Source organism: Thalassophryne amazonica, chromosome 9 (assembly GCF_902500255.1).
Source record: "Thalassophryne amazonica chromosome 9, fThaAma1.1, whole genome shotgun sequence".
NCBI lineage: Eukaryota > Metazoa > Chordata > Actinopteri > Batrachoidiformes > Batrachoididae > Thalassophryne > Thalassophryne amazonica.
The window spans coordinates 97,475,126-97,500,273 of NC_047111.1; the positions used below are offsets into that span (position 1 = coordinate 97,475,126).

A 25,148-nucleotide genomic window follows, 5' to 3' on the forward strand; every position below is an offset into this window, starting at 1 on the left:
ATGTTCTCCCCACGTTTGCGTAGGTTTGCTACAGCTGCTTCCTACATCCAAAGACATGTAGGTTAGGTAGATTGGAAACTTTAAATTGTCTGTAGGTGTGCGTGCAGGTGTGAATGTGTTTGTTTGTCTTTATGTGGCCCTGCGATAAACTGGCGTCGTGTCCAGGGTGTACCCCGCCTCACACCCTATGACTGCTGGAATAGGCTCCAGCCCCCCCATGACCCTTAATTGGAGTAAGTGGTTGAAGATGAGTGAGTGAGTGACATTAAAAGGTTAGAAATATGAGCAGTACTTCAACAGTACCTCTGCTTCAGGACCATGGCTTTGCATACTTCTGGGAATCTTACACATTTGCAGAATTCCAATCTGGTCCAAGTTTAATGAATGAAAATTTGCAGTTCGTATAACATCCATGTTTCTTCTGTCATGACAAATGTACACAAAACTGCACATCAATGGCAGAACTTTAGGTGGCACTGTAGTCCAGACTACTTATGAAGACTCACTCACAAATGCAAAGTCAAGAAGAAAGTCCAATGGTTCTTCAAATTACATCACTCGCACATCAAATCGGCTTGTTATATTTGTTTTTCTTTCCCTCTCTTACACAAACCCATAAGCCTGAAAGGTACAGTTTTTTGTGTGCTTGCTGGAGAATGTTCTTACCCATTTCATTAACACAAGCACAGCTCAGATGAACTGCTAGAGGGAAAGTTAGAGCTTTTACAACAGGGGAATAAACATTTAAAGGGTCCTTTACACAGCACGGCATCCTTGGAGAGTCTATTATGTGTCCAGAAAATTTGCCAGGATGCACAAGGGATGCTAAAGCACCTCTCTGTGAAAGTGTTTCAGCATTCTAATGAACACATTTCTTGGGAGTCGATCCATTCCTCGAGTATCCCCTGAGCATTCTGTGTGCCTCTTCCGTGCAACCACTGGTGACCATGGAGTCCTGTGGATCTTCCGTGCTACACTTTGGCGACCAGTGGCATACTTTGAGCATCTATTCAGCAGTGCTTTTGCCTCTTAGTAGACCCCTGAGCATTTTTTTGGGTGACACTCACTCTTTGCCTCGCTGTTGAAGTAGAAGCGTCTTCTTGTCTGATTTGTTGGACTCTGCCAACTCGTTTTAGACACGAGCTTTGGGCTGTGCCACTGTCCAAGGTAATGAAAGATTCGTGTGAAAACTGTCATTGTGGGTCTGTGCTGCATTAATGTGCACTCTGGCACATATCACCACAGAGGCCACTCACATCTGATCACATCTCCTCTCTTTAAAAAAAAAGAAAAGAACAAAACCCACGAAAGAACAAAACCCATGTGTCAATAGCTTATCTACTAGGGCTGAAAATATTAGTAGAGTAACTCGAATCATTCTATTACAAAAAATGTTCGAGGCAAATTCTGTGCCTCGAAGCTCCGTTTCACGTTGTAGTACATATGTCAAGCCTGTGTGTGACGCTGTAACATCCACAGAAAAAAAAACAGAAGAAGACTAGAGCATGCACACATGTAAACGGCAATCAATTTAGCGTCAAAAGCTACTGCTTTCCAACGCAACACACAGAGTGGCTTGCGTGTTCAACCTCCAGCTGAAATGCACCTGCTGAATCGCAAAGAAGGAGCGATTAAAAAAAATCATGCAGGGACCCAGTTCACCAGCCTTAAAAAAATAATAATCAAAAATGGTTACATTTTACAAGTTGGGGAAAAACAAAACAAGCCACATCTCATCGCCATTTCAGCAAAATGTCAAGACTTTGGCGCAGCGACATTGTGCCATTACTTAGGGAGAACCCTGGACTATTGTTGTTGTTTAAAAACGCAAAAGTACTTTTTATCTGATTACTCAATTAATTGTCAGAATAATTGATAGAATACTCCATTACTGAAATAATCGATAGCTGCAGCCCTATGATCTACTATTTACTTTTTGCAATAGTGATTGATTGGTCAGATGAATTTCGTTTGTCGTTGCATTTGACTGTGGTAACCCATGTCATGAATACAAAATAGTAGCGCTTTACAATTAACTTTATTCAGAAAATCATGGCAAACAGCCCAGATGCATTCAGCATCTGTTGGCCCACCATGGCATCATCTGTACATCCTTTGAGCATCCTCCAGCCTCTGAATCCCTTCTGCATTTGTTTTGAATATCCTTAAAAATTCACTGTGAGCATGGCAACCATGGCATCGTATGACCTAGGCCTGCACAGTGCATGCCTTCAGCATCCTGTGGCGTCATCCCCAATTTTCTGGTTGCACAAGGGATGCAGAAGGGACTCTATCTCTGTGTCAGGAGGGTTGTACTGCCATGCTTATAGATTGCTATGGACCATCTGCAAGCTGAAGCAGGGATGGAGCTGAGGGACATTGTGACAGACTATCACACTGAGCCACACCCAGCTGAGAGTAGGTGCTTTGTTTGGACAGTCTTTGTCTCGCTAATGTAAGCAGCTGAGACAAGGTCATGGCCTCAATCTGGTTGTGTGTGCACATGTGCCAACGTGCTGCACTCATGCATGTGCAGTATTTCTCCTCTCCTCTGAGTTATTTTATCCTTGCTGCGTATGAAGTATTGATCTCGCTGATGCCACAGTGTTTTACACCTGTGCGACACTGTGTCCCGTCATCCATTGGAGGTTGTTGTATTTTTTTAAGTGGTCATGTAGAGAAAAGAGTCACATTGTGTGTGTGTGTGTGTGTGTGTGTGTGTGTGTGTGTGTGTGTGTGTGTGTGTGTGTGTGTGTGTGTGTGTGTGTGTGTGTGTGTGTGTGTGTGTGTGTGTGTGTGTGTGTGTGTTTGAGTTTCCTGGTTATTTATTTTGTCAGGCAGAAATTAAATAAAACTAAAAAAATCTTCAAAGCATATTAAAATGCAGAGTTATGGCCATTCCAAGGTTGGCTAATTTGAACACAATCTGTGTTGTTAAGTGTGAAGTGTGCTGCTTTTCTACTTTCTTGATTGTTCTCTGTCAAATAAACAGGTTGATGCCACAATATAAAATGTTGATGGTGTGAAAATTCTTTCAGGCAATTTGGGCCAACAGTGAACATTTTATGATTGGGCGATACATTATAGACAACCCCTGGCAAAAATTATGGAATCACCGGCCTCGGAGGATGTTCATTCTGTTGTTTAATTTTGTAGAAAAAAAGCAGATCACAGACATGACACAAAACTAAAGTCATTTCAAATGGCAACTTTCTGGCTTTAAGAAACACTATAAGAAATCAAGAAAAAAAAATTGTGGCAGTCAGTAACGGTTACTTTTTTAGACCAAGCAGAGGAAAAAAATATGGACTCACTCAATTCTGAGGAATAAATTATGGAATCACCCTGTAAATTTCCATCCCCAAAACTAACACCTGCATCAAATCACATCTGCTCGTTGACATTAACCCTATGTCATGAAATTGACCCTATGTGTCTTTTTGCAAGGAATGTTTTCACAGTTTTTGCTCTATGGCAAAATGCATTATCTTCTTGAAAAATTATTTCATCATCCTTAAACATCAGAAAAGTGTCCAAAATATCAACGTAAACTTGTGCATTTATTGATGATGTAATGACAGCCATCTCCCCAGTGCCTTTACATGACATGCAGCCCATATCATCAATGACTGTAGAAATTTACATGTTGTCTTCAGGCAGTCATCTTTATAAATCTCATTGGAACGGCACCAAACAAAAGTTCCAGCATCATCACCTTGCCCAATGCAGATTCGAGATTCATCACTGAATATGACTTTCATCCAGTCATCCACAGTCCACGATTGCTTTTCTTTAGCCCATTGTAACCTTGTTTTTCTGTTTAGGTGTTAATGATGGCTTTCGTTTAGCTTTTCTGTATGTAAATCCCATTTCCTTTAGGCGGTTTCTTACAGTTCGGTCACAGACGTTGACTCCAGTTTCCTCCCATTCGTTCCTCATTTGTTTTGTTGTGCATTTTCGATTTTTGAGACATATTGCTTTAAGTTTTCTGTCTTGACGCTTTGATGTCTTCCTTGGTCTACCAGTATGTTTGCCTTTAACAACCTTCCCATGTTGTTTGTATTTGGTCCAGAGTTTAGACACAGCTGACTGTGAACAACCAACATCTTTTGCAACATTGCGTGATGATTTACCCTCTTTTAAGAGTTTGATAATCCTCTCCTTTGTTTCAACTGACATCTCTCGTGTTGGAACCATGATTCATGTCAGTCCACTTGGTGCAACAGCTCTCCAAGGTGTGATCACTCCTTTTTAGATGCAGACTAACAAGCAGATGTGATTTGATGCAGGTGTTAGTTTTGGGGATGAAAATTTACAGGGTGATTCCATAATTTATTCCTCAGAATTGAGTGAGTCCATATTTTTTTCCTCTGGTTGGTCTAAAAAAGTAACCGTTACTGACTGCCACAATCTTTTTTTCTTGATTTCTTATAGTGTCTCTTAAAGCCAGAAAGTTGCCATTTGAAATGACTTTAGTTTTGTGTCATGTCTGTGATCTGCTTTTTTTCTACAAAATTAAACAACTGAATGAACATCCTCCAAGGCCGGTGATTCCATAATTTTTGCCAGGGGTTGTATATGTATATGGCTCCTCTAAGAGCTGTATGTGTTTGGAGTGGACAGATGCGCGAGGGAGAAAGAGTGTGGGTGTGGGATTTTTAAGGTTTGTGAGTGACAACAGAAATGTGACAGTTGATTTTGAGTGAACACTCACATACCCTGTAACTGCCAAACAAGGCTGTCCTTGTCCACTTCACCCACACGTTCACTATTGATGTTGCAGCTCACTGGGAACCCAAAGTTTTCCTATACAGCTGATTTAAAAGAATCAGGTGGGTTCAATGAGTGTGACCAACTCATTGGTGTCTGGAAAGCACTCGTGTGAAATGTGGTTCCGCATTGCAATTATATACCACATATTCTCCATATGACTGCCTACACTGAACTGAAACATCTGTACTGTGATTGCTCAGTATGCATACACGTACCGTTCCACCCCTAGTGGGCACATATGGTTGTGCAGAATGCCATAAAGGTTTCCTGTTTGTGGTTCTTACTTGTGTTGGTGCAACCCCAATTCCAATGAAGTTGGGATGTTGTGTGAAATGTAAATAGAAACAGAATACAATGATTTGCAAATCCTCTTCAACCTATATTCAATTGAATACACCACAAAGACTAGATATTTAATGTTCAAACTGATAAACTTTATTGTTTTTGTGCAAATATTTGCTTATTTTGAAATGGATGCCTGCAACAGATTTCAAAAAAACTGGGACAGTGGTATGTTTACCACTGTGTTACATCACCTTTTCTTCTAACAACACTCAGTAAGTGTTTTGGAACTGAGGACACTAGTTGTGAGTGTCATGACTGGGTATAAAAGGAGCATCCCCAAAATGCTCAGCCATTCACAGGCAAAGATGGGGCGAGGATCACCACTTTGTGAACATCTGCATGAAAAAATAGACCGACAGTTTAAGAACAATGTTTCTCAACGTTCAGTTTCAAGGAATGTAGGGATTCCATCATCTACTGTCCATAATATAATCTGAAGATTCAGGGAATCTGGAGAACTTTCTACACATAAGCGGCAAGGCCGAAAACCAACATTGAATGCCTGTAACCTTGAATCCCACAGGTGGCACTGCATTAAAAACCAACATCATTGTGTAAAGGATCTTACCGCGTGAGCTCAGGAACACTTCAGAAAACCATTGTAGTTAACACAGTTCATCGCTACATCTAAAAGTGCAAGTTAAAACTCTACCATGCAAAGTGAAAGCCATACATCAACAACATCCAGAAACGCCATCACTTTCTCTGGGCCCGAGCTTATTTGAAATGGACAGACGCATAGTGGAAAACTTTGAATTTTTTTGCTTAAACATTTAGGAATTATAACTCTTTTTACGCACAGTTCCTCTAGTTTCAGAGCCCATAAATAATTGGACAAACCAAGTATAAAGGTTGTTTTGAAAACAGATCATCACTTTTAGAGCCAGTTTTCTTTAGAGAAGTTTGGTGAAGGACTCTTGCACATTTCCAAGTCACTGAATGAACTAGAACTTAATTTCCACAAACAATATACTACTCTATGGTAAATCTGTCTGGAGCAGACAGTTCTCAAAAACTGAGAAATAAAGTGACTAATAAGTAATAGGACAAATATAGGCTTGATTCTCCCATTAGCCTTTTGGCAAAATGTAGCAGAATTTTTATTTCTCTTTTTTTAAAGAAATTCCACACGTGACGGCCCCAGGCATAAGTGTAACCACAGGTTTAGGTATTATATTAGCTAGGCTCTCTTCCAAGACCAGAAATGTCCAGTCAGTGATTTGAGAATATTTTCGAGGATTCTTCTGAAAGAGAAGATATATTGACCCTTCTCACTGATTCAAGATGTCTGCTTGATTAAACATATTCAGAAAGAATGGCCTCATCTGGGCTTTCTCCAGGGCTGCTTGTGTTCGGGGAAAGGCAAACGAGCACAGAGGAAGGGCAGCAGGAAGCGGTGAGAGAGGAAGGAGACACCACAAGGATACAGAGATGGTAATGAGAGAGATTACAGCACGGCTGAATGCTTCATGACCTCAGAGTTGAGCAGAATTCCTTTTAGAAATTGCTTCATGTCGCAAGCTGATAGTGATCAAGGCTGTGCCAAATGCTGACGGGAGCATCACTCTTTGGTTCATTGCATGGCCAACTACAGCTTTAATATTCACTTGCCTGGATGCATTTGTATCACTGCTGTTTCTTGCTTCCACATTACTGCAAGACACATGCATAGAATTATGTTGTTAATTATGCCACCGTATTTGAAACAGCAATTTACAACAGAGCAAGTTAAGGGATGAGAGACGTTGGCCTTATCCAAGTTGGTGCTGAAAAGTGAAGCCAACGTGGAAGTGCCAAATCTTACAGTTCCTTGAATACCCAGTAGGGGCTGGCTCCAAAAACAGTCACTCACCACAGATGCCCATCTTTAAATGCCCGACTGTGCCACAGAAATAAACATTTTTGTAGACTGGTACAAAAAAATAAACAAAGAAAATACAGTTTTTGTCTCTATAGCTAGTTTCTCCATTTGTAACAACTACAAGGGAGAATTGATTAATAACGCATCAGTTTACGATATTTTAAGCTGTAATGGTCAAACTAACACCCAAATGAAAGTTAATCTGTTCAGTTTTGCTTGTTTGGTAACTTCAAGATGAAGGGAGGGGGTGTTCAGGCTTCATTTGTCCCACCCAGGTTGTAGCTAAACCCTGGCCATACAATGGTGAATCATACTGATGTTTCCAGAAAACTTTAATTATGTTCACCTTTCAGCATTATTTGAATGTAATTCACTTTGCTGTTGTTTCTTCAGAAACACCATAAGAACTAAAAGGACAGAGAAAACACATAATTTTTTCTCCTATCAAGAAAAACAAATAGTTTAAAACATAAATTAGGCTGAATTAACCATAAATGCAAGTAATGTGCAGCCCTCAATAAGCACATGTGCCACAGCTAGCCAAGCTAAGATGACTTTCCAGTAGGCTAATTTTGGCTTAGACTTTATCTTAACATGTTTAACCTCATTCTTGCAGTAAAATCACCAACTCGGTCATGGACACCGCCACACTTGTCATGCACAGTGCACAATTGGAAGGCAAGGGGCAAGCAACAACGGCGTCCACTGACACCTCACCACACTCACGGGGAACGACAAATACTTCTCAAAGCAGTCCAAAATAGTCGCCCCTACAAGATGCTGCCGCCCCCCCTGCCCTCCCAGAACACTTAGCACACAACAAACATGGTGGCATCTGCGACCGAGTCTTCGTTCCGTGCAGACGTCAAGTTGCTGTTAGATGCACAAAAGCCCATATTGCCAAACGCACTTCAAAATAAAAGCATCAACTAATGAACGACCTTTAACACAGTAAAAACACAAAGAAGTGTTTTACATAAAAAACAGCCATTCATAAGCGTCATTTACTAGGGATGTGAATCGTACAACAACTCTCGATTCAATTCAATTCCGATTCTTGGGGTGACAATTCGATTCGGAATCAATTTTTGATTCAAACAGCTCTGAGAAATAGTTATATTACTTAAAAAATGTTTATGTTTAAGAAAATGCAGCTTTACAAGGTTAATCAAGTGATTCTAGATGTAAATTTACTTCAGAGTTGGCGGGCAGTTTAGCGAAGCGCTGGTCAGTAGTCGGCAGAGACCGCTGCTCCGCTCCCTTTAGCTCCGGGTCATAGCGTAGCATGTGGAGTTGAAGTGTTTCCGAAGTACTTAACTTTCATTTTGCAGATTTTGCACACTGCATAAGTCATGTCAAGCTCCTTCTTACGCAGCAAATAAAATCCAAAATGCGCTCAAACATTTGCCTTCAGCAATGACGGTGCTGGCTGAATTAGCTCTTCGTCCGCCATGCTAAGCTACAGCTCACGAATGTTTGAAGCACGCCGGACCCTCCCCTCACGGGGACGCTGTAGTACGGAAGCCGTTGCCTGACAAACAGTACATGCAGCGAGTAAGTAAGAAAATGTTTAAAAAAATGCTTTTTAAAAATCGATTCTTGGACATTTTGGATCGATTCAGAATCGTAATAAATAAGAATAGCGATTCGGATGTGAATCGATTTTTTTCCAGCACCCCTATCATTTACAGTGTTTGTGGTAGTTTTGCTCATGTTGCACCTCTTTGCCCAATTCCATGTTGGATGGGAGTTAGGTGGACTCAGGCACTGTCAAATTGGTGACAGCCCTATTTGAGGTTTGAATCAGCACTTCAGAAAAACTATGGGTGTCACGTAGGGTTTATCTAGTGCAGTGATTTTCAACCTTTTTTGAGCCGCGGCACCCTTTTCATATTTACAAAATCCTGCGGCACACCACCAACCAAAATAATATTATAATGCTATTACCTCTGGTTTTGCGCAAAACCCAATTATCGCAATAGAAAATCGATACAGAAAACACCGCATTTCGAAAATCCTCAAGCATTTTGCGCTCTGATCTCAAGTAGGGCTGTCACAATTAGGAATTTCTGGAGACGACTAATTGTCAGACAAATAATTGCGATTGACGAATATACGAGGGCTGTCAATAAAGTAACGGTCCTTTTTATTTTTTTCAAAAACTATATGGATTTCATTCATATGTTTTTACGTCAGACATGCTTGAACCCTCGTGCGCATGCGTGAGTTTTTCCACGCCTGTCGGTGACGTCATTCGTCTGTGAGCACTCCTTGTGGGAGGAGTTGTCCAGCCCCTCGTCGGAATTCCTCCGTGTTGATAACCATTTGTAAAATCCAGGTGGCTTTTGATGGCTTTCAGTGGAGTGAGTATATGAGAAATTGTTTAACAGCAGGACATGTTCCAACTTGTCCTTAAGGCTTCCAATGGAGGTGTTTTTCCTGTGCCGCCACACCGCGTCGGCTGCGTCCCGACGCGCGGACCTGTCCGCACGTCTTTCATTAAAAAAATCTCCTTTAACAGTGGAATATCCGGATAAAATGCTGAAACCGACTTCTTCTGAAACTTCTCTGTTCTCTCACGACATCCTGGATCAATAGAGCCTGAAATGTGGAGGTTTTCAGCTTGAACAGGCTGACGACGGCGGCTGAGAGCGCTGAGCGACGTCTCGCACCGTGAAAAGTCCTTAAAGCGACAGAATCACCTCAAAATCTCTCATCAGCCGTTAAAATTTTCACTGAAAACCAGCTTAATTTTTCGAACCGTGTCCACTTCGATGTGTCTCACAGGTTTAGAAAAAATTTTGATCAAACAAAGCGCCAGTCTCTCAGCAACTTCTCAGACAAAGGAATTCCGACGAGGGGCTGGACGACTCCTCCCACAAGGAGTGCTCACAGGCCAATGACGTCACCGACAGGCGTGGAAAAACTCACGCATGCGCACGAGGGTTCAAGCATGTCTGATGTAAAAACATATGAATGAAATCCATATAGTTTTTGAAAAAAATAAAAAGGACCGTTACTTTATTGACAGCCCTCGTATTGTCTATTTTTTTTTTCTTTTTTTCCCCTTCTTTATAGTCCACTATTGTAGTATAATTACACAACTCTGGAAGAACGTTTGGCTTCTGTGAGTGGAGAAACTGGGAATGGTGCAACATTTTTATTTTTATCTTCATTTTACATACAGTCCCAACTTTTTCTGATTTGTGGTTGTTTCTCCTCATCAGTCACATTTTGTGCTTAAACACTGCATTAAGCTCAAGATTGAACAAATAAATACCTTTGGAAAATAACAGCTGTTAAAGTTCAGAGTTCTCACCTGCTTTTTGTGATCTGTGCGTCTGAACATTGTTTTTTTTTGTGGCTCAGTTCATTCATATATTCACATTTTTTAAATATGTTTTTAAAGATATTTGACCGTTTATTTCATCTCATGATCTCATAAATTCAGCATACGACGCGCACATGGTGTGAACAGGATGGTAACGGCAGAATCACACCTTTAGAGAAAGTTCAGAGAGAAGTAAAGGCAGCTTCACGTTTCCGTTTTGTTAACGTTCACTCAGGTTAAAATCCTCTCTCTGCTCCGCGCTCGCTGCGCACTGAACGTGTCGCGCCTGCATTCAGGAATCTCCCTCACCCACCCCCTCCCTCGCAGTCTGCAGCCTGTTAACTCCGCGCACGCGCACACACAGGCACAGACACACACACCGACAGCTCCGCATTTTAGACGGCTTTTGAAGAAGACGGCACTGTTGTAATCGGCCGTCATTGTCCCGCCTTAAGACGAGAGTGAGGCTGCAGCACGTTTGACGTCAGATTCTGAGTCGTTTTATGCTTTGTGGATAAAATAAATAATTCATGGTAATCGTGAATATGAAAAATAATCGCGAATATGAAAAATACCCACGGCACCCCTGACGATCGATCACGGCACCCCGGTTGAGAATCACTGATCTAGTGTATATATATGGTCTACACTATGATTGCTTACAAGTAATATGCCAAACTCTTGATATTTAATAGATTTCATTGATCTGAAAGTGATGATGTGACATGCAACAGAGTTAGCTTATTTGCTGAATTTGACTTTGCTCGTTCTGGGATATTTGTGATTGAACGATTCACTGCAGCCCTGACCGGGCTGTAATTTACGAGTAGGGAAAGTCTTTTTGTGCATCTCTGGCAGCTTCAGGGAGGGTGCAGGTCTCTCAACAGTCCTCTCACAGGATTGATGGCAAGCACACATCCTTTCCCTTTGACCGCAGGAAGCTGAGGTTTGTAGCGACCTACAATGGATTGGCCTTTAGAGTGGCTGTGAAGACAGTGCAGTGTGAGGAGCAGGAAGAGTGCCACTTCAGCTGGAGTAAAAGAACACATTGTCTGAGGCGGTACATTTGTCTGAACTCACTCTTCTGCACATTCTTCATTCTGTATTTGTGCAGTCCTGCCCGGCTGCTGTCAGATCTCTAACAGTGTACAGCCAGTGGCGACACTCATTTGCATCCAGTAGTCTGGATACTGGACCAAATCCAAATCCAGATTTTGTTGAGGCAGAGTGTTTATAGGCACTTCTGCAAATTATTTATATAACAGAGTAAAAATATAGCACCCTGCATTTAAACTGTCTTGTGTAGTATTTTTTCAGTCCAACTGAAATGAAAGGGATGCTGCAACATACAGGTTTGGAATGTGAATGATGCACCCCGTGTTCTCCTCTGAATGAAAAATAAATGAATAAATACAAGTTTTTACAGGACGGAAAGAAATTTATTTCCTCCACCAAGACGGGTCTTTGTTTGGCTGTTTGTATGCAGGAATACGCAAAATGATAAACAGGCATTATGAGCCTTGAGGAACATAACATCTGATAGAACAACAGTTTAAAGTTGGATATGAGCTGGACTTAATTGGAGAAAATAATGATCATAATAACAGTGTACAGAAATTTTGATTCTCAATTTTATTTACTGTATTTTCTGGAGTATGTCACTTTTGTTTTTGTGTGTGTGTGTGTGTGTGTGTGTGTGTGTGTCTCAAAAAAATGTACCCAAAATTATTTTGACAGCACAGGAAAACTGATCAATATTATCAGACATATTCTGCATGACCATGTTGCCGAAGCATGTAATTTCTCTCCCCCAATGCACAGTTTTTAATTCAGTCTTTCCTTTTGATGTTTTAACCCTTTATCTGTTACACCACATGATCAATGTAAGCTCCTTGTCTGAAGTTTCCTAAGAAACAAATCATCCGTCTCCAGTTTTCCAGAAAACCACCTAGCAAAGTCAAGTCTCCTTGCCATTTGCTGGGGAGTTAGTTCGCTCTGAGACTGAATTTTGTTTGGAAAGAGATGCAACTCAGCCCTTATGATGCGTTGCACAGAACTCGACGATTTTTGGTCTCTGAATTAGGGTCAACTGTGGCATTTTTCTTTGACTTTGTCTTGCCGAACAAACTTTAGGGTTCCTGAAATGAGAAAAACACCATGATTTCCCAGTAAAACCATTTCCTTGTATTCATATTTTAGAATACTTTTGGGTACATTTTTTTGGGACACCATATATACCGAAAATTCATGCATCTGTTATTAATAATAATAATTGTTCTCATAGGGCTTTCACAGTAATGATAAATGGTAAATGGACTGCATTTATCTAGCACTTTTCTATCTGCATCAGATGCTCAAAGCGCTTTGCAATTATGCCTCAGATTCAAACAAACACACTCACACACCGATGTCAGGGTGCTGCCATGCAAGGTGCTCACTACACACCGGGAGCAACCTGGGGATTAATGACTTTGCCCAAGGGCCCTTGAACCGGGGATCCTCTGGTCTCAAGCCCAGTGCTTTAACCACTAGACCATTACCTCCCCATAATCAAAGCACAAAACAAAATTCTAATAATGAAAGAATAAATGACAATAATAAAAAGTACACTACAATAATGCACAGAAATCCCAAATGAAGGAGCTGATAATACAGAAAAATGCTGAATTTATAGTCTGGTGCAAGTTATGTATGTTTTTTCCTCTTCAAGTGTCATATTTTGACACGTGGGATTTATATTCCATAAAAAAATAGACCTTTTTTGCAGCAGGGGGTTGGTTTAAATTTGTGTGTCACTGGTTGTCAAAGTATATGTGGTGCTTACTTTTGACTAGGGCTGCAGCTGTCGATTATTTTAGTAATCGAGTATTCTATCAATTATTCTGGCGATTAATCGAGTAATCGGATAAAATGTACTTTTGTGGCTTTCTGATTGTTGTTTTCCCCAACTTGTAAAATTTAAACATTTCATTTATTTATTGATTTATCAAGGTGGTGGACTGGGTCCCTGCATGAATTTCTTTTTTCAGCTGGAAGTTGAACATGCAGCCTCGCAGTCACTGGTTTTATTTATTATTTATTATTATTATTTTATTTGAGTTCCCGTGTTTGTGAAGCATTGTGTGTTGCAAAAAAAGCGAAAACTAAAAAGCAAAACATTCATTGCAAGTCACACAGAAGAAAGAGTGGACTTCTTCCAGAGACTGTCTGTGGCCGGGACGGAGCTGTGTGAGGGCAGTGCTGCTTACACCGGGCAGAGAGAAGCAGCAGCCGGCCGCCACATGTAGAGCAGCCAGCGGACGAAGCTGTGTTTTTTAAAAAAAAAAAACAAACACACTGCTTTGCTTTAAATGCACAGTAAGCTATTTCAGATGATCAGTGTGGACCGTCTTTTTCCCAAAAGGCTTTATTTCTTTTGGGGGCTTTATTGGCCTCTACTGGTGGTTGGCTCTCACTGCGGTATTGTATCACTTCCTGTTCCGGAGCACAGCGGTGTTTTGCTGTATCTGTTAGCTGTTTAATCTGCGCAGTTATATTGATCTAGTTACCTAGATAACGATTTGTTTCACAGTGTAATCTTCACGTGCCTTAATTAAAGCACTCCCTCTGCTGAATCACCTCTAAATTATTTACACGTTATTCACTCCGCTATTCAATCCGCTAGCTTAGCGCAGCTACTAGCTCTTAGCCGGTTTACCATGGCGGCTTCTCCTGTCTCTTCCGCACTTTTCTGCTCTGGGTGTGAAATGTTTAGTTATTCCTCGGCCTCCTTTAGCAGTAATGGTACTTGTAATAAGTGTAGTTTATTCGTAGCTTTGGAGGCCAGGCTGGGCGAATTGGAGACTCGGCTCCGCACCATGGAAAATTCTACAGCTAGCCAGGCCCCTTGTAGTCGGTGCGGACCAAGGTAGCTTAGCCGCCGTTAGTTTCCCTCTGGCAGATCCCGAGCAGCCGGGAAAGCAGGCCAACTGGGTGACTGTGAGGAGGAAGCGTAGTTCTAAACTGAAGCCCCATGTACACCGCCAACCTGTTCACATTTCTAACCGTTTTTCCCCACTCGACGACACACCCGCCGAGGATCAAACTCTGGTTATTGGCGACTCTGTTTTGAGAAATGTGAAGTTAGCGACACCAGCAACCATAGTCAATTGTCTTCCGGGGGCCAGAGCAGGCAACATTGAAGGAAATTTGAAACTGCTGGCTAAGGCTAAGCGTAAATTTGGTAAGATTGTAATTCACGTCGGCAGTAATGACACCCGGTTACGCCAATCGGAGGTCACTAAAATTAACATTGAATCAGTGTGTAACTTTGCAAAAACAATGTCGGACTCTGTAGTTTTCTCTGGGCCCCTCCCCAATCGGACCAGGAGTGACATGTTTAGCCGCATGTTCTCCTTGAATTGCTGGCTGTCTGAGTGGTGTCCAAAAAATGAGGTGGGCTTCATAGATAATTGGCAAAGCTTCTGGGGAAAACCTGGTCTTCTTAGGAGAGACGGCATCCATCCCACTTTGGATGGAGCAGCTCTCATTTCTAGAGATCTAGCCAATTTTCTTAAATCCTCCAAACCGTGACTATCCAGGGTTAGGACCAGGAAGCAGAGTTGTAGTCTTACATACCTCTCTGCAGCTTCTCTCCCCCTGCCATCCCCTCATTACCCCATCCCCGTAGAGACGGTGCCTGCTCCCAGACCACCAATAACCAGCAAAAATCTATTTAAGCATAAAAATTCAAAAAGAAAAATAATATAGCACCTTCAACTGCACCACAGACTAAAACAGTTAAATGTGGTCTATTAAACATTAGGTCTCTCTCTTCTAAGTCCCTGTTGGTAAATGATATAATAATTGATCAACATATTGATTTATTCTGCCTTACAGAAACCTGGTTACAGCAGGATGAATATGTTAGTTTAAATGAGTCAACACCCCCGAGTCACACTAACTGCCAGAATGCTCGTAGCACGGGCCGAGGCGGAGGATTAGCAGCAATCTTCCATTCCAGCTTATTAATTAATCAAAAACCCAGACAGAGCTTTAATTCATTTGAAAGCTTGACTCTTAGTCTTGTCCATCCAAATTGGAAGTCCCAAAAACCAGTTTTATTTGTTATTATCTATCATCCACCTGGTCGTTACTGTGAGTTTCTCTGTGAATTTTCAGACCTTTTGTCTGACTTAGTGCTTAGCTCAGATAAGATAATTATTGTGGGCGATTTTAACATCCACACAGATGCTGAGAATGACAGCCTCAACACTGTATTTAATCTATTATTAGACTCTATTGGCTTTGCTCAAAATGTAAATGAGTCCACCCACCACTTTAATCATATCTTAGATCTTGTTCTGACTTATGGTATGGAAATTGAAGACTTAACAGTATTCCCTGAAAACTCCCTTCTGTCTGATCATTTCTTAATAACATTTACATTTACTCTGATGGACTACCCAGCAGTGGGGAATAAGTTTCATTACACTAGAAGTCTTTCAGAAAGCGCTGTAACTAGGTTTAAGGATATGATTCCTTCTTTATGTTCTCTAATGCCATATACCAACACAGTGCAGAGTAGCTACCTAAACAACTTTGGATGCTGTAGCTCCTCTGAAAAAGAGAGCTTTAAATCAGAAGTGCTTGACTCCGTGGTATAACTCACAAACTCGCAGCTTAAAGCAGATAACCCGTAAGTTGGAGAGGAAATGGCATCTCACTAATTTAGAAGATCTTCACTTAGCCTGGAAAAAGAGTCTGTTGCTCTATAAAAAAGCCCTCCCTAAAGCTAGGACATCTTACTACTCATCACTAATTGAAGAAAATAAGAACAACCCCAGGTTTCTTTTCAGCACTGTAGCCAGGCTGACAAAGAGTCAGAGCTCTGTTGAGCTGAGTATTCCTTTAACTTTAACTAGTAATGGCTTCATGACTTTCTTTGCTAATAAAATTTTAACTATTAGAGAAAAAATTACTCATAACCATCCCAAATACGTATCGTTATCTTTCGCTGCTTTCAGTGATGCTGGTATTTGGTTAGACTCTTTCTCTCCGATTGTTCTGTCTGAGTTATTTTCATTAGTTACTTCATCCAAACCATCAACATGTCTATTAGACCCCATTCCTACCAGGCTGCTCAAGGAAGCCCTACCATTATTTAATGCTTCGATCTTAAATATGATCAATCTATCTTTATTAGTTGGCTATGTACCACAGGCTTTTAAGGTGGCAGTAATTAAACCATTACTTAAAAAGCCATCACTTGACCGAGCTATCTTAGCAAATTATAGGCTAATCTCCAACCTTCCTTTTCTCTCAAAAATTCTTGAAAGGATAGTTGTAAAACAGCTAACTGATCATCTGCAGAGGAATGGTCTATTTGAAGAGTTTCAGTCAGGTTTTAGAATTCATCATAGTACAGAAACAGCATTAGTGAAGGTTACAAATGATCTTCTTATGGCCTCAGACAGTGGACTCATCTCTGTGCTTGTTCTGTTAGACCTCAGTGCTGCTTTTGATACTGTTGACCATAAATTTTATTACAGAGATTAGAGCATGCCATAGGTATTAAAGGCACTGCGCTGCGGTGGTTTGAATCATATTTATCTAATAGATTACAATTTGTTTGTGTAAATGGGGAATCTTTTTCACAGACTAAGGTTAATTATGGAGTTCCACAAGGTTCTGTGCTAGGACCAATTTTATTCACTTTATACATGCTTCCTTTAGGCAGTATTATTAGATGCATTGCTTAAATTTTCATTGTTACGCAGATGATACCCAGCTTTATCTATCCATGAAGCCAGAGGACACAAACCAATTAGCTAAACTGCAGGATTGTCTTACAGACATAAAGACATGAATGACCTCTAATTTCCTGCTTTTAAACTCAAATTAAACTGAAGTTATTGTACTTGGCCCTACAAATCTTAGAAACATGGTGTCTAACCAGATCCTTACGCTGGATGGCATTACCCTGACCTCTAGTAATACTGTGAGAAATCTTGGAGTCATTTTTGATCAGGATATGTCATTCAATGCGCATATTAAACAAATATGTAGGACTGCTTTTTTGCATTTACGCAATATCTCTAAAATTAGAAAGGTCTTGTCTCAGAGTGATGCTGAAAAACTAATTCATGCATTTATTTCCTCTAGGCTGGACTATTGTAATTCATTATTATCAGGTTGTCCTAAAAGTTCCCTGAAAAGCCTTCAGTTAATTCAAAATGCTGCAGCTAGAGTACTAACGGGGACTAGAAGGAGAGAGCATATCCCACCCATATTGGCCTCTCTTCATTGGCTTCCTGTTAATTCTAGAATAGAATTTAAAATTCTTCTTCTTACTTATAAGGTTTTGAATAATCAGGTCCCATCTTATTTTAGGGACCTCATAGTACCATATCACCCCAATAGTGCGCTTCGCTCTCAGACTGCAGGCTTACTTGTAGTTCCTAGGGTTTGTAATAGTAGAATGGGAGGCAGAGCCTTCAGCTTTCAGGATCCTCTCCTGTGGAACCAGCTCCCAGTTCAGATCAGGGAGACAGACACCCTCTCTACTTTTAAGATTAGGCTTAAAACTTTCCTTTTTGCTAAAGCTTATAGTTAGGGCTGGATCAGGTGACCCTGAACCATCCCTTAGTTATGCTGCTATAGACTTAGACTGCTGGGGGGTTCCCATGATGCACTGCGTGTTTCTTTCTCTTTTTGCTCTGTATGCACAACTCTGCATTTAATCATTAGTGATTGATCTCTGCTCCCCTCCACAGCATGTCTTTTTCCTGGTTCAGCCCCAACCAGTCCCAGCAGAAGACTGCCCCTCCCTGAGCCTGGTTCTACTGGAGGTTTCTTCCTGTTAAAAGGGAGTTTTTCCTTCCCACTGTCGCCAAGTGCTTGCACACAGGGAGTCGTTTTGACCGTTGGGTTTTTTCCGTAATTATTGTATGGCTTTGCCTTACAATATAAAGCGCCTTGGGGCAACTGTTTGTTGTGATTTGGCGCTATATAAATAAAATTGATTGATTGATTGATTTCACTCTGTTTGTCGCATTAGAAAGCTGTAGTTTTTGTGCAAATTTGATTAGCACTTGCTCTACGTCTTCTTCTGTTTGTTTTTCTGGGGACATTACAGCGCCACACACAGGCCTGGCATATGTACTACAGCGTTAAACCAAGCTTCGAGGCACAGAATTTGCCTCAAACTTTTTTTGTAATCGAATTATTCGAATTACTCGACTAATCATTTCCGCCCTACTTTTGACATTTTGTTTTTACCTTAGACAAGGAATTTATCTTTGTTGGTTCACTAATTTGGTTGTTCGAATGATTATTCAAAAAGGATTAAACATAGTATCAGGAAACACGGTGAACAGTGCTGAGCCTGACACCGAATAGAAACCATAAAATTTATGGAGCAGATGCAGACCGATCAAATCTGAGATATGTATTTGCACAGATCACTAAAATGGGAAGAGCCATTCCAGGCCAAATCAGTGGCCCATTTTAGAAAAAGACTACTTTTTTCTGATTTGGGGTTGTACAATGACAACAATGGTATTAAATGATAAGAATGCTATGCGAGTTATTTAATTGAAGTTCTTTGCCCATAGTGAAAATGTTCATAAAGATAATTAAGAATTTGTACTCCAGTGTTTGTGCCTGAGGGTCATAATTCACTCATCTGGCACTTAGACATCATGTAAGTAGAAAATGTTCTGCAAAAAAAGCTGCACAGTCCTAATAATACAGCTGCTACTCCTCATTATGCCGGGCTGTATGGAGTTAGTATTTTTGCTGCATGGTCACATTTGTCACTGTATCAGTACAGCACAGAGTACTGGAGCTCAGACTGACTTTGCTGAGAAGTCATCAAAATATATAATTTAAATGTACGATTTGTAGAGACTTTTTATGTCTGCTGTTTTTCGTTGAGGGAAAAACTGCTTATGTACTAAACTTTACTTCTTATGAGTCAAGGTTGCTGACTAGCAGCAGTAAAGCTGCAGCAAAAATAAGAAATGTATGAGGAAGTAAGATGCATTAATGTGAGAATAGCTTCTTGTGTCTGACTGCATCAGCAAAGCATAAAGGTCACAGAGGCTGTTGATCACAGGCACCACATAAATTTGGCCAAGTGACATTTGGCTAAAATGCTATCAGCGAGATCTTGTTTTCACTGAGCTTGCATCAGGCACGTTTAGACCAGTCATTGCTGAGACACTTCTCTCACATCTCTTTTTCATTCTGCCGAATAATCTCTTTACTGTACTTGACAACTTTGAAAAACATAATACAATCTCAAGATGCTTTTTTCATTTTAGAAAATGTAATTGTGCAAAGGCCTTTAAAAAAATGCAAGTGTTGAACATGTCGTATACATAAACAGTCTTATAATCTTATCAGATAAATTGTTTGATCTGTTAATATGTTGTACACAATCATCTTTATTCATTGCTACGTTCACCAAGGACGTAATAAAATCATCAGCGTTCATTTATTTGTCTGTCTGTCTGTTAGCAAGATTACGTCAAAACTACTGCACGGATTTTGACAAAATTTTCACCACAGATACATACTGTATTAGGCTATGGAAGACTACATTACTTTTTGGAGGTGATCTGGATCCAGATCCGAGTTCCACTTTATGTCGGCTTTGAAGGATTACGTCAAAACTACTTCACAGATTCTCACCAAATTTTTACCATGGACACAAAATAGGCCATGGAAGACTCCGTTAAATGTTGGAGGTGATCCAGATCCAGATTCTGGATCAAGATTTCACTTTATATACGCTTTGAAGGATTACGTCAAAACTAATTCATGGATTCTCACCAAATTTGCACCACAGATAGAAATTAGGGCATGGAAGACTCCACTGAATTTTGGAGGTGATCCGGATTTGGATTGGTGGACGTCAGAAATCTCTGATTGCTCTTGTTATAATTAGTTTTTTCCTCTCTTGCAGGACAATAGTGCCATGGAAAGTCTTTCGGCAGTGCCTTCATGAAGTCCATCCTATCAGCTCCGGGCTGGAGGCCATGGCCCTGAAATCTACCATCGACCTCACCTGCAATGATTACATCTCTGTTTTTGAGTTTGACATCTTCACACGTCTCTTCCAGGTCAGCCAAATTAATAGTGCCTAACATTTAGTTTTTGGGCACATACCACAAATAACGATACCCAAGAGGAAATACTGAAATGGAAAAGATTTACAAATATAGCCATCATTTTACCTTTGTGCACTACCACAAAACAGATACTACACTTTAATGTGATTGGTTTCAGAGCTGGTCTGCCAGCACTGTCACCAGGAAATAGTTTTATTGTAAACACACCCAGGAACTAGTGGGTTAGTGTGCCCAGAAAACCAGAGCTGATACAAGCTAACCAAAAATTCATGACACCACAGTGCATACTGGTGAATCCTCAGTGAGGATTTTGTGACCATCTTTAACTATCCAGTACTAAATATACTGGTATTCATTTGAGTATGGCACGAGCTAATTTGTTAAAGATACTGCATTATATTTGCATTGCTTTTAATTGATTGCTTTACATGGAAAGTAATGAGACACTGAGCAATTGAGTCCACGACGTTATCAGAAAAAAAAATTCATGCTTGCCCTTGTTTGGATTTTATGCGAACGCTTGAGTCACTCTGGTTGAGTTTATGAAGCAGGACTCATGTTTGATGGTGCTTGTTGCATCACTGCTATGGGATACTGGACTGGCATAGTGCGACGCAAGACATATGACCAAAATCATGTTTGTGGTTGTAAGAAATCAAAAGTCAACAACAGAAGAGCAGAAAATGTCAAAAAATATTGCTTGGTTTGATTTGTTTATTCTTCTTCTTATTCTTTCCTATTTTTGTGTTTGAGGCTTTGGGATGTGTGTGTGGTTTTAGCTGCCTCCTGTTGACAGATTACTGGCCCATGTGCCTTCAAGATGGTGTGTGGGTGGTTAGGGCTGAAAAACAATGTTTTACTTTCGGCAGAACCTTTGTACTTGCACATGTACTTTGTAAATGTTTACTTCCTAAAAGGAAAAAAAAAAAAAATTAGACAAAGATTATGAACAGTTAAAGAACAATCTAGTGTGGTTTGTGTTTTGTTTTTTGACCATGGTCTCAAATGAAAATGAAGAAGGGCTCTGAAACAATCTTGAACTTCTGATTCATTGCTGACTGATCATGAACTCATGTGATGCCAGGGTGCTAAATACTACAAAATGATCTTTCAATGCTTACCAGTCCAGTAAGTATCAGTGAAATTGTGGAGAGCTGGACATGTCCAAACTTGTCCTCTGACACGCCGAAACAGAGGTGTTCCTTTGTCTCACTTCCAAAGCGAATTGGTCGTGACGCCGAAGCCTCCGCGCGGCTTTCCATGACAAAATCTCTTGTTAAAAGTGAAATCTGCCGGAAAATGGCTGATGTCCAGCTCTTGTGATAACCAGAGAAAGAGCACACGACGGTCTCGTATCCACAGAGCCATCAGCTCAGAAATGGTCCGGTGGCTTGTGCCGTGTCGTCGCAGCTCAGAGCGCGGCGCGCTGAGCGTCCTTAAAGGGGTCCTTAAAGCTGTACTACCAGACCTTATTCTCTGTGAAGCCCATAACATTTTCACCGAAAGCCAGATACATTTTTCGAATGGTTTCCAGGTGCCAGTCTCTAACAGCTTCTGAAAAAATTCTGATGGAAAAAAAACCCAAATCATTCCGCCATTTCCAGACAATGAAAATCCGACGAGGGAGCGGGACCACTCCTTCCACAAGGCGTGCTCACAGGCGAATGACGTCACCGACAGGCATGGAAAAACTCACGCATGCGCACAAGGGTTCAAGCTTGTCTGATGTGAAAACATATGAATCAAATCCATATAGTTTAAAAAAAATAAAAAGGTACGATACTTTATGGACAGACCTTGTATAACAAATTATAGCTATAAACAGGCATGCACATCACTGGTACTCATGAAACTTGTGCATGCTAAAAAAATAATTGATGTGCATCAGAAAACACAAGGGAAGCACTTCATAAGAGGAAAGAAATGACAGATTGGAGGAAAACTGTTTCCCTCTGCTGTGCATCAATGATGTTCAGCACACACGAGTACAATGAGTACCAGTTATGTGCAACCCTGGCTATAAAACTGCCAAAATCAGTAAATGAATTAATGGTAATTGTTGGCCCAAATGGTAATTTTTCACAATTTAGGCAAGTATATAATGCTTACTGTCTTCCAAATATTAATATTTACATAAGCCAAGAAGGATTCATTTTAAATACAATTGTTTAATGGCTTCTTCTACTATTAATGTGAACTAAATCGTAAGGTTGGTATGGGATGAACTATCTTCATGAATTATAGAAGGTTTTGGACCAGTTTGGCCCTTGACACAGAGTGGAACCACCCGTCAAATGGTTTGAACCCATGTAAAAGTTTATGGCAGTGTGAAATAATATGCATTGGCAACAAATAATCACGAATTTGGAGAAACTCTAAAAAAAAATGGCAATCTTATAATTCAGTTGTTGATTTGGTTGTGATCATAGACTTCTTTATGTACAAATGTATATTGCTGTTTTGCTGTGGAAGGTTCTTTTATATATATATATATATATATATATATGAAATAGGACAGTGCATATTAATGAACATTGTTAGACGTAAATATGCCGGATTATAGCAAGATGCTAATTTCCATCAGTAGTCCCACTTAACATAGAAACAGACTAAGACCACACAACATACCAAAATAAATTAATCATGCCAGAAAAACAATTAAAACAGAATATACATACAAATATTTACAATTCAAGGTAGCAATAATTGATAGATAATAAATAGCCGACAGGTGGAGGAACCAAAAGAGTTTTATGATGGGTGTTGAGGTGCAAAAGTACTGTATTAAAGTGACATGTGCTAAGTCAGGGGTGGGCAACCTGTTCCAGAAAGGATTAACTGATTCCATCTGCTCAAAGTGATATTAATCAGTGAAATCACCTGGTGGAGTCAGTGGCTGCAAAGAAAACCTGCACCCTCTTGGCCCTTTCTGGAACAGGTTGCCCACCCCTGTGCTAATTGCAAGTTCTTCTTGTTCTTCTGCTTCTTCTTCTGCTATTGGCTGCTCCCGTTATGGGTCACCACTGCAGATCAATTCTGTCCATTTCACCCTGTCCTTTGCATCTTCCTCTGTCACACCAACCACCTGCTTGTCGTCCTCAGCACATCCATTATCTTCTTCCTTCATCCTCAGCATCCTCTCCATATATACCCTATATCCCTCATCTGCATGTCCACACCGTCTCAATCTTGCCTCTCTGACTTTATTTCCAAAATGTCCCACCTGAGCTGTACTCTATGTGCATTCCTAATTCTGTTCAATCCTCATCTCTCCCAAAGAAAATTGCAATGTCGCCAGCTCTGCTACTTCCAGCTCTGCGACTTCCAGCTCTACCACTTGTCTTTTATGTGCCACCACCTCTAAGCTGTACAACAGAGCTGGTGTTACTGCAGTCTTGTAAATTTCTGTTTCACTCTTGCAGATATTCTTGTCACAAATCACTCCTGCCAGCTTTCTCCACCCACTCCACTCTGCCCATACTCTCTTCTTCAGTTCTCTACCACACTCGCCATGACTTTGGATTGTTGACCCCAACACATCTACCTTCATAACCTCTACTCCTTGTAATAGAAACACTGCATCTTTTTAACTTGTAACTGGTAGGATGGAAACTGTTGTAAAATAGTGTTGTTTTTTTTTTAAATGACAACAGAGTTTTGGGTCTTTTTCAGCCATGGGGATCAATTCTGAGGAACTGGAACTTTTTGGCAGTAACGCACCCCGGCTACATGGCTTTCCTTACATACGATGAAGTCAAAGCTCGACTGCACAAGTACATCAACAAGCCTGGCAGGTAAATTACCAGTATGGGAGAAAGGTAATAATGTGTTGATCTCCTTGGACTGCACATAATGCTCTTGAATATTGACTTTGGGTTGCAGCAGCAAGTGACCTAATAACTCAGACTCAAAGGCTATAGGTGTCAGTCAGAAATGTGTGAAAAGTGTGAGCACCTTGTGTAAGCCAGACTTGTGCACACTGGTCCTGAAATAAATGCTGGCAAGCTGTTCGGTGTGCAACTCTGGGGAGTTCTTTCCCATCCACGTGGCAAGTTCCATGAGGGGGTAAGAAAGGAGCTTAAGAAAATACCTCAAACAAAAGTGCTAATTTATTGAGAGCAACTGCTTCAGCCTTGAGCTGAGATGTGCCCGCCCTGTGATTATCGGGTCTGGCATGGCAGTACAGGAGACTACAGCGGATAATGACAGGACAAGAAATGTTCATGTGGAGGGGCTGTGTGTGTGTGTGTGTGTGTGTGTGTGTGTGTGTGTGTGTGTGTGTGTGTGTGTGTGTGTGTGTGTGTGTGTGTGTGTGTGTGTGTGTGTGTGTGTGTGTGTGTGTGTGTGTGTGTGTGTGTGTGTGGTGTGGTGTGTGTGTCTCAGTAGGTAAATGTATAGCTGCTGATCCCCGAGTGAGTCATGCAAACGTCTTTGTTTTGAATGCAGACAGGAACACACAGGCCCAGCTGTTTGCGGAGGATGGCAGTAATATCGGATGAGCTGCTGCTTGTTACGTTTTCATCACACGGACACTGAAATACGTAATGTACACATGGAAATGCTCTCTCTGTGTCAGGCATGTTCACCATGGCTTGAGTGATCTGGTGCTGAAAAGATGAATAGACTCATCGCAAAATCATCAAAAGTTGTTGGACTAATCATTTCAAGAAAGAGAGAGCAGGAAGCTCAGTGGGATAAGGAGTTGGGCTAACAGTATGTATAC

General features: G+C 40.8%; 1 protein-coding gene across 3 annotated transcripts in view; it reads left to right on the forward strand.

Moving 5' to 3' along the window:
- The window catches only part of cblb (Cbl proto-oncogene B, E3 ubiquitin protein ligase), a 177,246-nt gene that overhangs the window by 85,863 nt on the left and 66,235 nt on the right, over positions 1–25,148 (forward strand). For all 3 annotated transcript variants that reach the window (XM_034178811.1, XM_034178809.1, XM_034178810.1), the window contains exons 5-6: positions 20,260–20,416; positions 24,098–24,219. In XM_034178811.1, the coding sequence (XP_034034702.1) occupies positions 20,260–20,416; positions 24,098–24,219 (279 nt within the window). The remainder of the gene's footprint in view (positions 1–20,259; positions 20,417–24,097; positions 24,220–25,148) is intronic.